Below are 13,852 nucleotides of genomic sequence, written 5' to 3'. Positions count from 1 at the left end.
TGTGCTAATTACCACACAGCTCTTGAGCTGAATTATTTGTGGTAGAACAGGAAAAGAACTAAGCTACACAGGGCCCTGGCCCTCCAGGACTGCAGTTTGACACCCCTGCAGTAGGGGGCTCACTTAATTTTGTACCTACGCAAATTCCTTTTTTAATTTATTTTTTGACAGTTCTCACCAAACCATCTAAACAATTGGGGTGTAATGGTACACGGTATATTATTATTGTTCGATATGCCACTGACAGTTCAATACACACACGTGAACCATGATAATACCATATGTCATTTATCTATACATATTGGTGCAAATAAAAGTCTGTTTTTTCCTAGAAAAATACATCTAAAAAAATGGGGTTGTCTTATTTTCGAGGGCTATAATTTAAATAGCATGATGCCTGGCTGACCGAGGCATCGTGGCAGTGACGGCGAAAGACGAGAGAAGACGGTTTCTCATGAAGTTGCTCTTTAATTTACAGTCCTTAAAAGGACTGCACAGTAAGCAACAATACACAGAGGCAAACATGACAGGCAAATGCAGGGAGGTTACACACCAGACTGGAAGGCTTACGCATGGTAGGGTAATTATACAACACTAGAACACAGGATTACACATATGACACAGGTAATGGTACTTGCGACAGTTGGGAGCACAAGTAATCACAATCAACAAATACGTACAAGGGCTATTTACAGGACTTACAAAGGGCTATATACAAGGCTCACAACATGGTCAGCCATCCCAGTGACCACCATCCCCAGTCCCCACCCCAGCACTGAGACAAGTGATAATGGGGAGGCGCCGTCTTGTGGCCACGCAATGTCACCTCTGCTGCCTCAGCCAGACTCCTCTGGTAGTTGTGCTCTCGCTCCCAGCTTCAGCTTCTGCCCGTCCTGCTCCCCAGACTCCTGCAGCCACTCCCAGTCCTGTTAGTCTCGCTCCCGCTGCTCATCCAGCTCGTGGCACACCCAAGCTAGCTGGGCCTCCCAGCTGCGGCACACCTTCTCACAGCTGAGCGGCTTGTTGCGGCTGGCGAGCGGAGAGCACTCGATGTCCGACAAAGGTCTGGCAGGCTGGCAGGAGCAGCTTGAGGTCAAGCCGACTTCACGACTCACCACAATACCCTTTATGTGGGCTTGTTGCATCATAAATATTCTGCGCACTGTTGGGTTGTGCAGTTTGTAATATTGATTATCTATCTGTCTGCATTTACTTTGCTGCAATTGCAAGTGTTTACTTTTTAACAGTGATATGTTTAACTTCATATGTTTTTGTGAAATAAAAGTATTTTCCTTTACAAAGATAAGCTTTGGTAGCTGTTGCCTTGTTTCAGAGAGTGTTGACATCTTTTTACAAAGAACCTCACCATAGTGAAATAGGTGAGAAAGCACCTATAGTTATTTTTTTTACAGTAGCTCAGTCTGAATTTCCTACAAAAGTACAGTCCCAATCAAAAGTTTAAGACCACTTGAAAAATGGCAAAAAATCATATTTTGCATGGTTGGATCTTAACAAGGTTCCAAGTAGAGCTTCAACATGCAACAAGAAGAAATGGGAGTGAGACAAAACATTTTTTTGAGCATGCAATTTATTGAAAACAACGCTTAAACTGAAACAGGCTGTTTCACAGCTGATCAAAAGTTTAGGACCACACCTCCAAAAAAACCTATAAACCCCCCTAAAACAGAAATCAAACTTCCAAACATGAACTCAGTACTGAGTAGCTCCACCGTTATTGTTGATCACTTCAAAAATTTGTTGCGGCATGCTTGATGCAAGCGTTTCCATGAGGTGAGTGGGAACATTTCTCCAAGTGGTGAAGACGGCCGCACGAAAGGCATCTACTGTCTGGAACTGTTGTCCATTTTTGTAAACTTCCCTTGCCATCCATCCCCAAAGGTTCTCAATTGGATTTAGATCAGGGGAACACGCAAGATGGGCCAAAAGAGTGATGTTATTCTCCTGGAAGAAGTCCCTTGTCCTGCGGGCATTTTGTACTGTAGCGTTGTCCTGTCGAAAAACCCAGTCGTTACCACACAGACGAGGGCCCTCAGTCATGAGGGATGCTCTCTGCAACATCTGGACATAGCCAGCGGCCATTTGACGCCCCTGCACCTCCTGAAGCTCCATTGTTCCACTGAAGGAAAAAGCACCCCAGACCATTATGGTGCCCCCTCCGCTGTGGCGCGTAAAAAACATCTCAGGCGGTATCTGCTTGTCATGCCAGTAATGTTGAAAACCATCAGGACCATCAAGGTTAAATTTTTTCTCATCAGAGGATAAAACTTTCTTCCACCTTTGAATGTCCCATGTTTGGTGCTCTCTTGCAAAGTCCAAATGGGCAGTTCTATGGCGTTCAAGGAGACGAGGCCTTTGAAGACGTTTTTTGTTTTTGAAGCCCTTCAGTCTCAGATGCTGTCTGATGGTTATGGGGCTGCAGTCGGCACCAGTAACGGCCTTAATTTGGGTCGAGGATCGTCCAGTGTCTTGACGAACAGCCAATTGGATCCTCCGGCTCAGTGCTCGTGAATTTTTTTTGGGTCTTCCACTTGACTTTTTTGTTCTATAACCCTCAGGATCATTTAAAAAATTCCAAATGACTGTCGTACTGCGTCCCACCGCAGCAGCGATGGCGCGCTGCGAGAGACCCTGGTAATGCAGTTCAACAACCCGACCACGTTCAAAAACAGTTTTTTTGCCTTTGCCATCAGAACGTCATGACAGTGTGACTACCTGACAGAAAATGACAATGGATTTTAAAGGCATGTGGTCCTAAACTTTTGATCAGCTGTGAAACAGCCTGTTTCAGTTTAAGCGTTGTTTTCAATAAATTGCATGCTCAAAAAAATGTTTTGTCTCACTCCCATTTCTTCTTGTTGCATGTTGAAGCTCTACTTGGAACCTTGTTAAGATCCAACCATGCAAAATATGATTTTTTGCCATTTTTCAAGTGGTCTTAAACTTTTGATCGGGACTGTACCTTAAGTGCCAGGGGGATACTAACTTGCGGAAGTTATCTCTGCCTTTGCCATCAGAGTCATGCATGCACTTGACGATCATCTCTAATGAGCTGGCATGCTGGATGTGTTTCTACTACATATCTGAGTTCAGCAAAAGTCTTGATATTATCAACCATGCTCTCTCCAGTGCTGGTGTAATTTATCAGGCTACCAAATTGATTTTTCACATTCAATATTTCCTATACATGTAGGTACCCTGTTTATATAAAATAGAAAAGGGAAATAACTTTGTAAAAGCTTTGAGGGAATGCAAACCAAGAATACACAGACAGGTAGCTTATTTGAGGTTACACTGCATTATTTCTATATTTAATATTGCCTGTGCAGGTGCTGTACATCCTATTTACACTGTTAATTTAAAATAGATTAGACAAAGCACCTACAGGTCATCAAAGTTAAACATTGTAAAGTTTTTCTCTCCTTGATTTCATACAGTAGAGTCATAACCTAGGCTGAGTTAGGCATGCTGCTATTTTTCATTATGGAGGGCTGCTACATCGAAAAATAAAGAGTTTATTGTTTAAGTAAATGGTGATTTGATTTTACTTTCTTCTTAAATATAAATATACAGAAACTGCATCATTACCATGGACCAAAAACCACACACACCAAACCTTGGGAAAACTGTACCATTACATTCCCGCTAAACAAATATATGGAATTGATAAACTTGTTCTTCTATCTAAAAATACTGGTGCTGATTAAATAAGAAAATCATGGTAAAACAACAGAAAATTCTAAATTGCTCACTTTCAAACAGCTCAGTATAATGAACATAAACAACCTTTTTCTTTTATGCAACTATATGCATTTGCTTTGCTGATTCACCACCAGAGGGCAGACTGCTAAAGGCATACACTAACTCTGTTGGTGGAAGTTGAATAACTTAAAAATTACTCCTCTGTTACTCTGTTTTGAAAATTCTTCTCACTATTTTGTTTGCACGCTTTTATTGATAGTTATCATAGAAGAAAGATATATATTGTTTCATGAGTGTAATTTATAGTGCTCTCTTCCTTGATAATCAGCACCACTTCCTGAAATTTACACCTAATGTCATAGGCAGTAAATAAAACAAACAGCTAAGGTGTGTTTAAATTGTCCAATTTTGATATTTGAAAAGTGTCGTACAGTGGGGAACGGCTGGGCATACGGGGTATGATCTGGCACTTTTGGGGACAGTGAGGCACCACAAGGCATACGGGGTATACGGTTGGACACCTCGAGGGACAGTGGGGCCTAGCAGGGCACAGAGGGTATAGTCTGGCACTTCGAGCATAGTGGGGCACACTGGGCATGCGGGGTATGATCTGGTACCTCGGGGACAGTGTGGTATGACTGAGCATGTAGTGAATGGTCTGGCACCTCAGGGAACAGTAGGGCACAGTGGAGCACATGGAGTATGGTGGGGCAGGGCAGAGTATGGCAGGGTACAGTAGGGCACAGCAAGACACATGAACTACGGTGGGGCTTGACAGGGTATGGTGGGGAATGGCAGGACACAGTGGGTGGCAGGTGGCTCAGGATTGAGGATAAATATGTCATCCCTGTTCTGTCTGTGTGTGGAGTCTTCTCCCTCTGTTGTTCTGGCTGTTCTGGTTTCTTCCTGCTGTCCATATACATGTTGTTATGCTAACTGGCATCTCTACATTATGTGTGGTATGTGAGTATGTGAGCTCTCTGCAATGGACTGCCATTCCATCCGGGGTGTACCCATGCTTTGTGCCCAATGCTGCCTGTGATAGGTTCCCGGCTGACCCCAGTGACCCTGTCTAGGATAAGTGGTTGGGAAAAGGAATGATAATCACTTTTGGTAATGAAGTACCTAACAGATACTGCTTAATAGAGTGTAATAAGAAATTAAGGTTGTAACATGTCATTTTTTTCTGGTGATGGACTTGGTGAGGAGCATAATAATGACATTGGGGGAATTATCAGCAGGATCTACCGCAAACCCAAGCTTCTTATTTATATTTATTTCTGTGCATCCATACAAATACACAAAGTCAGTAATTGCTGAGGAAGCTGCCATTGAAACAATAAGCTACTGAGCAGTGACAAAAGTATATGACCAAAAACAAAAATTATAAACACCAGTGAAAATATTTGTGACAGAGCAACTTCAACTCTCTCTACTACTCACAAAGGCCACCATGGGTGAGGACATTATTTATTAATGCAAATAATTCCATTAAATATGTAACACGTGTGAAATATAATATGTAGTATTCTTTTACAACATGCATTATGCTCATGTAACATGCAATACTTTGTGTCTGTCTATGCTGTCCATATACTGTTTGTCTGATGCTGTAACGTGCACTTGTCTTATGTCTATGGTCATACATCGAGCCTGGAGAAACGCAATATTGTTCAGTTGTGCACTCCTTGCTCTGCAGTCTGAATGACAATAAAGTAAATTCAAGTTTTGAGGAAACGACTGATTAGAAACACTTTTCCAGCAATGACTGAAAATCCAAAGAATAATGTCATTACTCAAATCCAGCTGTCATTTTTGAGAAGAAAGCCTGGCTTTCCTTGTTTATAGCCCCACATATTACATGAAAATTACCATGAGGAAAAAAATACCAATGGGACCTCCAGGAATGAGTTACCAGTGGTGGCAGAAGTAGTTTCACCAGTTGATCAGGCAAACAATCAGGTGTATCCAGGCAAAGAAGCATTTACTATGTTGTCATTTTGAGATGTACTGAGATACTTGGGGAGGCAAAAACATGAGACCCTGCTGAGATCTGTTTTATACATCCTGCTGAGCCTGCCTTGAAAAAGAAATGGTTTCTCAAGAAAAGCAATGTGTTTCTGTAGTGATCCCTTTCTATTTATTGGAAAACCAAAGGATCAGAAAAACCAAAGACCTCACCATGGTGTTTTCTTTGCTGCAGGGAGAAAGATATTGAAGAAGTGGCTGCAGCCATATCAGCATGATTCGTGGGGTGTTGATCTCTTCTTGTACATTTCCAGTGTTAAACAAGGTTTACTTGAGTTGGCACAAAGAGGACAAGTGAAGAATGTTCAAATGGCAGACAATTCTGAGGTTGTTTGTGGGAACCTGACTTAAATTGAGTTAATGCATTTGAAAAGGGATAGCTTCAGCTGAAATCATGACTAAGATTGAGATAATTAGGGAAACCGGCCTGAAGCTCATAGTGTTTGTGCAATAAAAATCAGTTTGGAGAACGGGGCCTCATGGGAGACGTGAAGGTCAGGGCAGATAATATGGGCCAGTTATATCTTGTGGTGAATGTATTATAGTGTGGGAGCAGCCTGTCTTATCAGCAGGGATGCAGCTATAGTGCTAACTGGCGTACCACTTTCTTCTTCTCAGTTCCAGCAGCCCACAGAGCAGTACCCACCTCTCAAGTTTGGCACTGTCCCCAATGGCAGCACAGAAGAAAACATTCACAGCAACTACCCCAACATGCACCAGTACATGGTGAAATACAACCAGAGAAGCGTGGAGGAGGCCATCGCTAACCTTAAGACGGGGTCAGTTTTGCTGAGGTCACCCAGAGCTGAATGTAGCATTAATTTGTGTAAATGAATCATTATCCTCTTTATAAACCCATTAAATCCCTTGTGGCAGTAGTTTTGAAGCCTGGTCTTGGAGTTGTGGCATTTATTCAAATTTCAGACAAATTTCAGTCTCATTAACACTCAAATTTACCGTTATTGAAACCAATTTAATCTACTGGCCCCTGTACTGCTTTTAAGAGCATAATGGTCAGTTTATATCACTTTATACACTGTAGCCTGGACAAGACCGGTATACAAAGCCATCAACAAAGCTTACTGTACTAGACTTGTGCCTGGTATACGTAGTCTTCATGACCTTAATTTCTCTCTGTGCAGTAAACTGGATGTCTTCATCTATGATGCAGCTGTCTTGAACTATATGGCTAGGAAGGATGAGGGTTGCAAGGTGATGACCATCGGCTCAGGAAAGGTCTTCGCTACCACAGGCTACGGCATTGCCTTGCACAAGAACTCACCATGGAAACGACCCCTTGATCTTGCTCTGCTACAGCTTGTGGGAGATGGTAAGAAGGAAATTTCTGGAAGAAACTGGTGGAAAGAATGCATCTAGGGTCAGCTGACCAGTTTTGGGCTTCTTGTAAAGATTTCACAAAGGTCATTTGTTTATCCTACTTCGAGATGCATTGATAGCTGTTTGCCAGGAGTTCATAAATAGCTTACAGAACATTTTTAATGAGTAATGATGAGATGAGATGAGAAGAGATGAGATGAGAAAACATGGTGTGGTGTACAGTGTGTTGCTACTGCATTCTTTCATTCTACAACAACAGCATATCCCATGCAACAGTAAACAATAGTTAATCCCAGATCTGCTAAAGGAGAAAAATCAAACTTCTGCATTGACCATCTGCTAACATTTGGGACTAACTAGTATGAGATAACCAGTGTGCATTACAGTAGAACATGCCCAGTACAGTACAGTAGAAGAGTGTAATTCCACAATATTCATAATAGCAATGATGTTGAATTTAGGCAGGGTTAAGAAGTGGAAAAAAAACTTTTTCAGTCTCTGCTGCAGCAGACAGAAATGGATTTGTGCATTGCTGACCCATACCTGGTTTTTGAGAAAAATGTATTTTGTAAACTGCTTGCATCTTTCTCATACTATGTACTCATCTTAGAAATGAAAGGTAAAGAACTATCTTGTAAGAAAAGATTCAGCAAAACAACTACAGCACTACTGGAAAACACGATTAGTCACTTGGAACAGTGATAATTAAAATTTTTGTCTTGGCTCAGACACACACACATGTGCATTATATTTTATTCAGTCTTTCTCATTTCTCTTGGCTCAGGATGAGGAGCTTTTTCAGTGGCTTGCCATCGTTTTACCTTCTTCTCTCCCACAGCTTTTTTACTGTTACTAATTCTATTCTGCACTGTGTGAAAGAGGTTAATCCAACACAATATACAGGTACAGCTTCCATTTGATCTATTCCTCCAGCATCCCCTCTCTTCTCCCATCTCTAGATGAGATCGACATGCTGGAGCGCCTCTGGTTGTCTGGCATCTGCCATAACGATAAGATTGAGGTGATGAGCTCCAAGCTGGACATCGACAACATGGCGGGAGTCTTCTACATGCTGCTGGTGGCCATGGGCCTGAGCCTGTTGGTGTTTGCCTGGGAACACCTGGTCTACTGGCGGCTACGGCACTGCGTGGGCCTGTCCCAGAAGATGGATTTCCTGCTAGCCTTCAGTAGGGTAAGCCAAGCCCTGTTAGAGCCCTGTGACTCTTCTATAGCAGGTTCTTACCTAGTTTCCTGTACTTTAATGTTATGATGTTTTTGTAGTGAAGGAAACAGAAGGCCTGTTCTGTGATGCATACAGTTTACCACAAGCTCTCTGCAGACCCATATGTTTTTACATTCATTGAGGGCCATAATGACTCACAGTGTTATACATAGATTAATGCTGGCCACATTTTAATAGTTGCCCTGCTGGTTCTTGCTATTCACTTTCTCACACAGGGTATGTACAGCTGCTGCAGTATAGAGGATGAAACCATCCAAGGAAGAAGCAAAAGCAGCTTTCCCACTTCTCAACACGTCTCAATGGCGCCCCCTCCTCCCCAGTCTTATGCTGGCCCAGCAGCCATTTCCAAGCCAACGGTTGCTATGACACAGCAGCAGCAACTGCAGCAACACCAGCAGTCAGCATATGAAATGCCACTGCCAGGATCACCCCCAGTTGCCATGCATAAGTCCCCAAACAGCCCTATCCTGGGAGCCCCTCTACCCTGCTCCACTTTCCTGCCCCGTCCAGACCGGAGATTTGCTGTGGTGGACCGCTGGGTCCCTAAGCCCACCGGCATGAAAGCACTTTGTGGAATGTCTGAGATTAGACCAGTCACACAAAGGATGCCTCCATCCTGGGGAGGGGCAGAGAGCATAGGTGGGGGTGGCCTGGATGAATACAAGAGGTACTACGGTCCAATCGACCCTGAGGGCTTGAGTGCTTGTGTGGAGCCACAGATGAGTGACCCTCAAACTCCTAAAGCAGTGCAAAGATGTCAGCCACCACTCCCACCGGCTGGTACAATTTTCTACCAGGAGAAGACTGCCGACCTGGGAGCAGTTCGAGTTGCAGGAGGTCAGAGGAAAAAAAGCAAATATTTGGGAGTCCCCAAGCTCCCTCCTAAGAGTAAAGCCTTGGCCCCACTGCCCCCCGAACCAGTGACACCCACCTCTCCACCTCTGTCATCCTCATTTTGGGAAAAAAGTTGTCCCAAAAAATTGAAAGAGCCAGCTGGGCCCTTGTATGAGAACATCCTCCCTTTGGGCAAGCGAGGTGGACGAAGAGGTGGCACAAGAAATGCAGAAGGTAGGAAACTTCCCTACCCACAATCCCCCTCTCTGTCACCCTCCCTTCTTTACTCCTCCTCCACTAGTTCCTCCTCCACTTCCAGCTCCTCCTCCTCAGTGTCAGCCTCTTCCTCCCGCTCAACATCTCCTTCGTCTTCCTCAGTGATGTCACAGAGCCCCGATTGTCGAACCCATGGTGCAGCAGGACGCAGCATGGAAGATGATGAAGAGACAGAGGAACTGACAGAAGAATCCAGCCTGCTTCTGGGACAGAGCAAAGTTGAGAGATCATTCTTTCCCCCTCGTTCTATAGCTCACAGCCCCCCACCCCCCATACCCCCCCGGCAGCCGTGTTCACAGAGACAGAGGGCCTTCTCCTGTGACAGGGGCAGGAGTCGGGGCCAGCTGGCCCAGTTACAGGAATGGTGGGCGTCATGGGGGGAGCGAGAACGGGACCGGCGTGAGGACGGGGACAATGTGAGAGAAAGGAAAAGTGACCGAAAGTCCAGGAAGGACAAAGAGACCCAGAAAAAGAAGAAAAGTCGAAAGCGGAAGAAGAAGGAGGAGCGTGAGAGAGAGAGAAAGCGACGCAAGGTGAAGAAGAAGAAAAAAACTGTGAAAATCAGGAAGAGGGAGAACGTGTCCTCAGAGCGGCGGCTGGAGCTGGGCAACAAGGAGGAGGATTTCCACAGGAACATGGAGGGCAAGAGGTATTCTGTGTGGGATGGAGAGGCAAACAGAGAGCGGAGAGACCGCGAAGTGGTTGAAGGGAGCAGGAGAAGGGAGGAAGAGCATGAGGCGAACAAGAGCAGGGAGAGGTGTCCCAAGGGGGTTCCGTACTCACATTTGGGGGCCTGCGTTCGGTGCCCAGACCTCCATAAGCTGCTGGTGCGAGGAAATAGAGGAGGCGGCCGGAGCTGCGATGCCACCGGAGCTGCGGCACTCTTCCAGCCTCTGTTCCCATCATCTTATCGACATCGCAGGTGGGCATGGGGAGACAAAGAAACACGCAAAAGGGGCAGAGAGAGACGCCCCCTGCTGTCACAGGCTGAGAGAAGCCTCACCCATAACAAGGAAGGCCTGCACTTCAATGAGTGGGACTCCCAAGATGATGAGGATGAAGATGAAGACCAGGAAGATGAAAGGGAGAGGGGAGAAGGGCAGAAGAGGGCCGGTTGGGTGCGGGGGGCCCTGTCAGAGTCAGAGAGGGACAGACGCAGCGAGCTAGAGTTTTACTCCGATGAGGGCTCTTCAGGGGAGTTTGGCAAGTTTGAGCGGTACTGGGAGGGCAGCAGGAGAAGAGGCAGCGATGGCCTTTGGGATGAGGGGCGCTTATTCGGCACCTACCCAGCCAGGGAGAAGGGGGGCAGCATAGACAGCAAAGACAACTTCTTTGCTGGTAAAGGGTCAGGATGGGGCCCTGCCGTTGACATAAGGAGTCCCAGTGAGACTATGCTTCTGGGATCTGGGGGGGCAGGCAAACTGCAATGGCTGGCCAGACCCATGGCCCTTCCTGGCAGATACTGGTCAGAGGAGAAGCTGTCCATGAAAGGGAAGAAAAGGTGGAAGGGAGGTGGGAAGGAGAAGAGGAAAGCGGCTGAAAGGGAGAAAGGATACCTGCCGTGTCCTTGTTATTACACTCACATGGGTGCAGAGACCAAGCAGGATAGGCCTGCTCCTCACAGCCAGGAGGAGCTCCTGCCCATCTGCCACAGCTTTAACTACAGCCCCCTTCCAAGCCCTGCCCCCCTGAAGCCAGGCCATACCCAATCCAAATCTGACAGCCAATCTGACCTCAGTGCACAGAAAGTGCCACTGACTGATCAGGTTGCCCAGTCTTGCCTGGTGCAGGCCCTCATCCCTGCTCTCGCCCTCCCTACATCCTCGCCCCCCTCCCTCCCCACGCACGGTGCTCAGTCAGCCTCTTCATCCTCCCCAGTGGTTCCCCTTGCCCCTGACACACCCCTGTCTTCCGCCACTACTGCCAGCGCCAAGATGCAGTACCAGAGGCTGCGCTCCGTGCCCCCCCCACCCAAGCCCTGCCCCCCGCATGTGCCCCTCAAACCCCAGGGTCTGTGCTCTCGCCGCGACTCTGCCCACTTCTCCAGTGTGGAGAGTGAGGTGTGACCAAAAACAAACTGCCAATCACGGCCGTGATCCCAGCTCCCTCACACCCACAGCCAGACAAGACTGTAGGTCCACATGTCACTGGTGGGATCCTGATTGTCTTGTTCTCCAGTCAGGACAGTGCATTACAGTAATATTCACCCATTAAGTCTATGACTAATGCCGTCATACCCACAGTTTCTCCCATTTCTCCAGTGTCCTATATCTCTCCCCTCTCTCTTGTTTTTTGCCTCTAGTTATGAGCTTAACAACACTGCCCTTCCAGTCCGTTCTTAATTATTCCATAACATCTGTGAAGAGTGTTGTGGCGGATCATTAGTATTAAACCTTATCAATGACAGCTCCTTCACAATAACTTGGACTAAATGTCTAATGACATTAGCTAACACTGATGTTGATGATCACCTTAGCAAGATCAGAGGATATACATTTTCCCCCGGCAATCTTTTCTTGATCGTAAACCAACACCGCACCTTCTCTAAGTTATACTAAATTTGTTAACTAGACATAGAAATGCTGTAACTTCTGCTTTTCTTTTTCTTTAATTCCACTTTCTGGCAACTTTCATAAAATGCATTGTGTTCTGCTGTATGATCACGAAAACATCACTGCAATTCAAATGTTATTGATGTTGTGTGGCTTATACTTTAGTTCTGCCTATATGCAAAGAAGCTGATTTGACAGAGATTTCATTTCAATCTCTCATTTAATTATATTTAAATATTCACTATTTAAATATTGTTTTATCATTTCTAAACCAGACAATGTATTCATATCAGTATTTATACATTATCCAATGTGTTTTATTGACTGATTTGACAAAATATTAGTACTGTGATATACTAGTGCAGTAGTAGTAACATGTATGATCTGTGATATTTTCAACAACATAACACTGGAGACAGCAATGTAGGTAAATGTGACTTTGGAACAATGTACTACGTTGAAGCAGACGCATATATATCATAGTGTGATTATTGGTGTGCTTCTGCAGAGGGAATGTTGTGCTTTTGGCTGGTATTGCAGAGCACTGGTGGTATTTGTTTATTTTCAGAACTATTTTAACATTTTAAATCACCATTAATTTACTAAAGTGTATAGTACATGTACACACATTGAGTACATGCTCAATACATTATATAGCTTTATTTGTAATGACAGGAATAAAAAAAGAGTTCAGAAATGTCATCTATGTAGCAATTATAATTTTTAAATTGTAGTTTCCTCCGATTTGACTGTGAATGCTTTGGTGCTTCAGTAGAAAAAAGTTCTCTGTGTTGTCAAAATTTAATTTTGGTTGTATGAATCGCTTATAAAAGGCAGGAAAGACAATACATCAATACATTTCAGCGAGTTTCACTATTGAACTGGTTAATGCACTGGCCAGTTTCACTTTACTACTACTGTATTATACTGGTTATTCTGCTAGCCAGCTTCACCGTACTAATATTGTACTGGTTATTCTGCTAGCCAGCTTCACCGTACTAATATTGTACTGGTTATTCACCAGGCCAGTTTCACTGTACTACTGTTTTACTGGTTATTTACCTGGCTAGTTTCACCATATTACTACTTCACTGGTTATTCCGCCGGCTAGTTTCACTTTAAAATGAGTATGGTGTCTGTCTCCTTTATTATCTTTACAGTATTCCTTAGCTGTTGATCTCCCCTCCCCCTGTAGGATTTTTGTCTTCTGTCTTTCCGTCACTATGTATGATATAAAAATATGCTTTAAGCCTTGGTATTTTTGTGGCCGTCTGTCTTTCAGTGTCTCATCTAGCAAAAACCAGAGACCAGTAGATACTGTGCTCTTGCTCCTAGACAATTATCGGTAAAGACGAATTATTCTTGCCATTGTTGGTGATAATGTAAGTCCTATGACCATGTCACTGTTGTGAGAGTTTTGCCTGTACTGTAATTTCTTGCTCTTGGCAGGGCTCCACCATGGTGTGCGTCTCCAGCATTGCATTCTATTGATGACATCCTACGCTGCTGTCCTGCTGGACCTGGACATAATGTGTCATCTGCAGCAATCAGGAGGCCCTGCAGCGTAGGGGGACCCGGGGTTTCAGCAGACTCCTAACTTTGCTCTGTTGTGCATTCTGCCACGCTTTACTCCGCCATGGTGAGCAACACTGGATCTTGTAGAAAATGACTTGGATTTCAACTGCACTGCAGCAAAGTGTGCTGTACTGTTTGGGATATTGTACTGTGCTGTACTTGACTTAAGACAGTATAATGATGTGCTGCTGGACCACAGGATACAATACTGTACTCAACACAAAAAAAATAAAAAAATTTCCTAAGAATCTTCCATGTGTTTTAATCCTTGAGCATCTAAAAATTT

At 44.6% G+C, this 13,852-nt stretch overlaps 1 protein-coding gene across 5 annotated transcripts in view; it reads left to right on the top strand.

Moving 5' to 3' along the window:
* Positions 1–13,565, top strand: part of LOC111837764 (uncharacterized) — a 153,243-nt gene extending 139,678 nt beyond the window's left edge. For all 5 annotated transcript variants that reach the window (XM_072705683.1, XM_072705682.1, XM_072705679.1 and 2 more), the window contains 4 exons: positions 6,367–6,527; positions 6,891–7,078; positions 8,046–8,278; positions 8,545–13,565. In XM_072705683.1, the coding sequence (XP_072561784.1) occupies positions 6,367–6,527; positions 6,891–7,078; positions 8,046–8,278; positions 8,545–11,505 (3,543 nt within the window). In that variant the 3' untranslated portion in view covers positions 11,506–13,565. The remainder of the gene's footprint in view (positions 1–6,366; positions 6,528–6,890; positions 7,079–8,045; positions 8,279–8,544) is intronic.
* Positions 13,566–13,852: the final 287 nt, after the last annotated feature.

The sequence above is a fragment of the Paramormyrops kingsleyae genome, chromosome 23, assembly GCF_048594095.1.
Source record: "Paramormyrops kingsleyae isolate MSU_618 chromosome 23, PKINGS_0.4, whole genome shotgun sequence".
NCBI lineage: Eukaryota > Metazoa > Chordata > Actinopteri > Osteoglossiformes > Mormyridae > Paramormyrops > Paramormyrops kingsleyae.
This window is presented reverse-complemented; position numbering and strand designations above follow the sequence as displayed.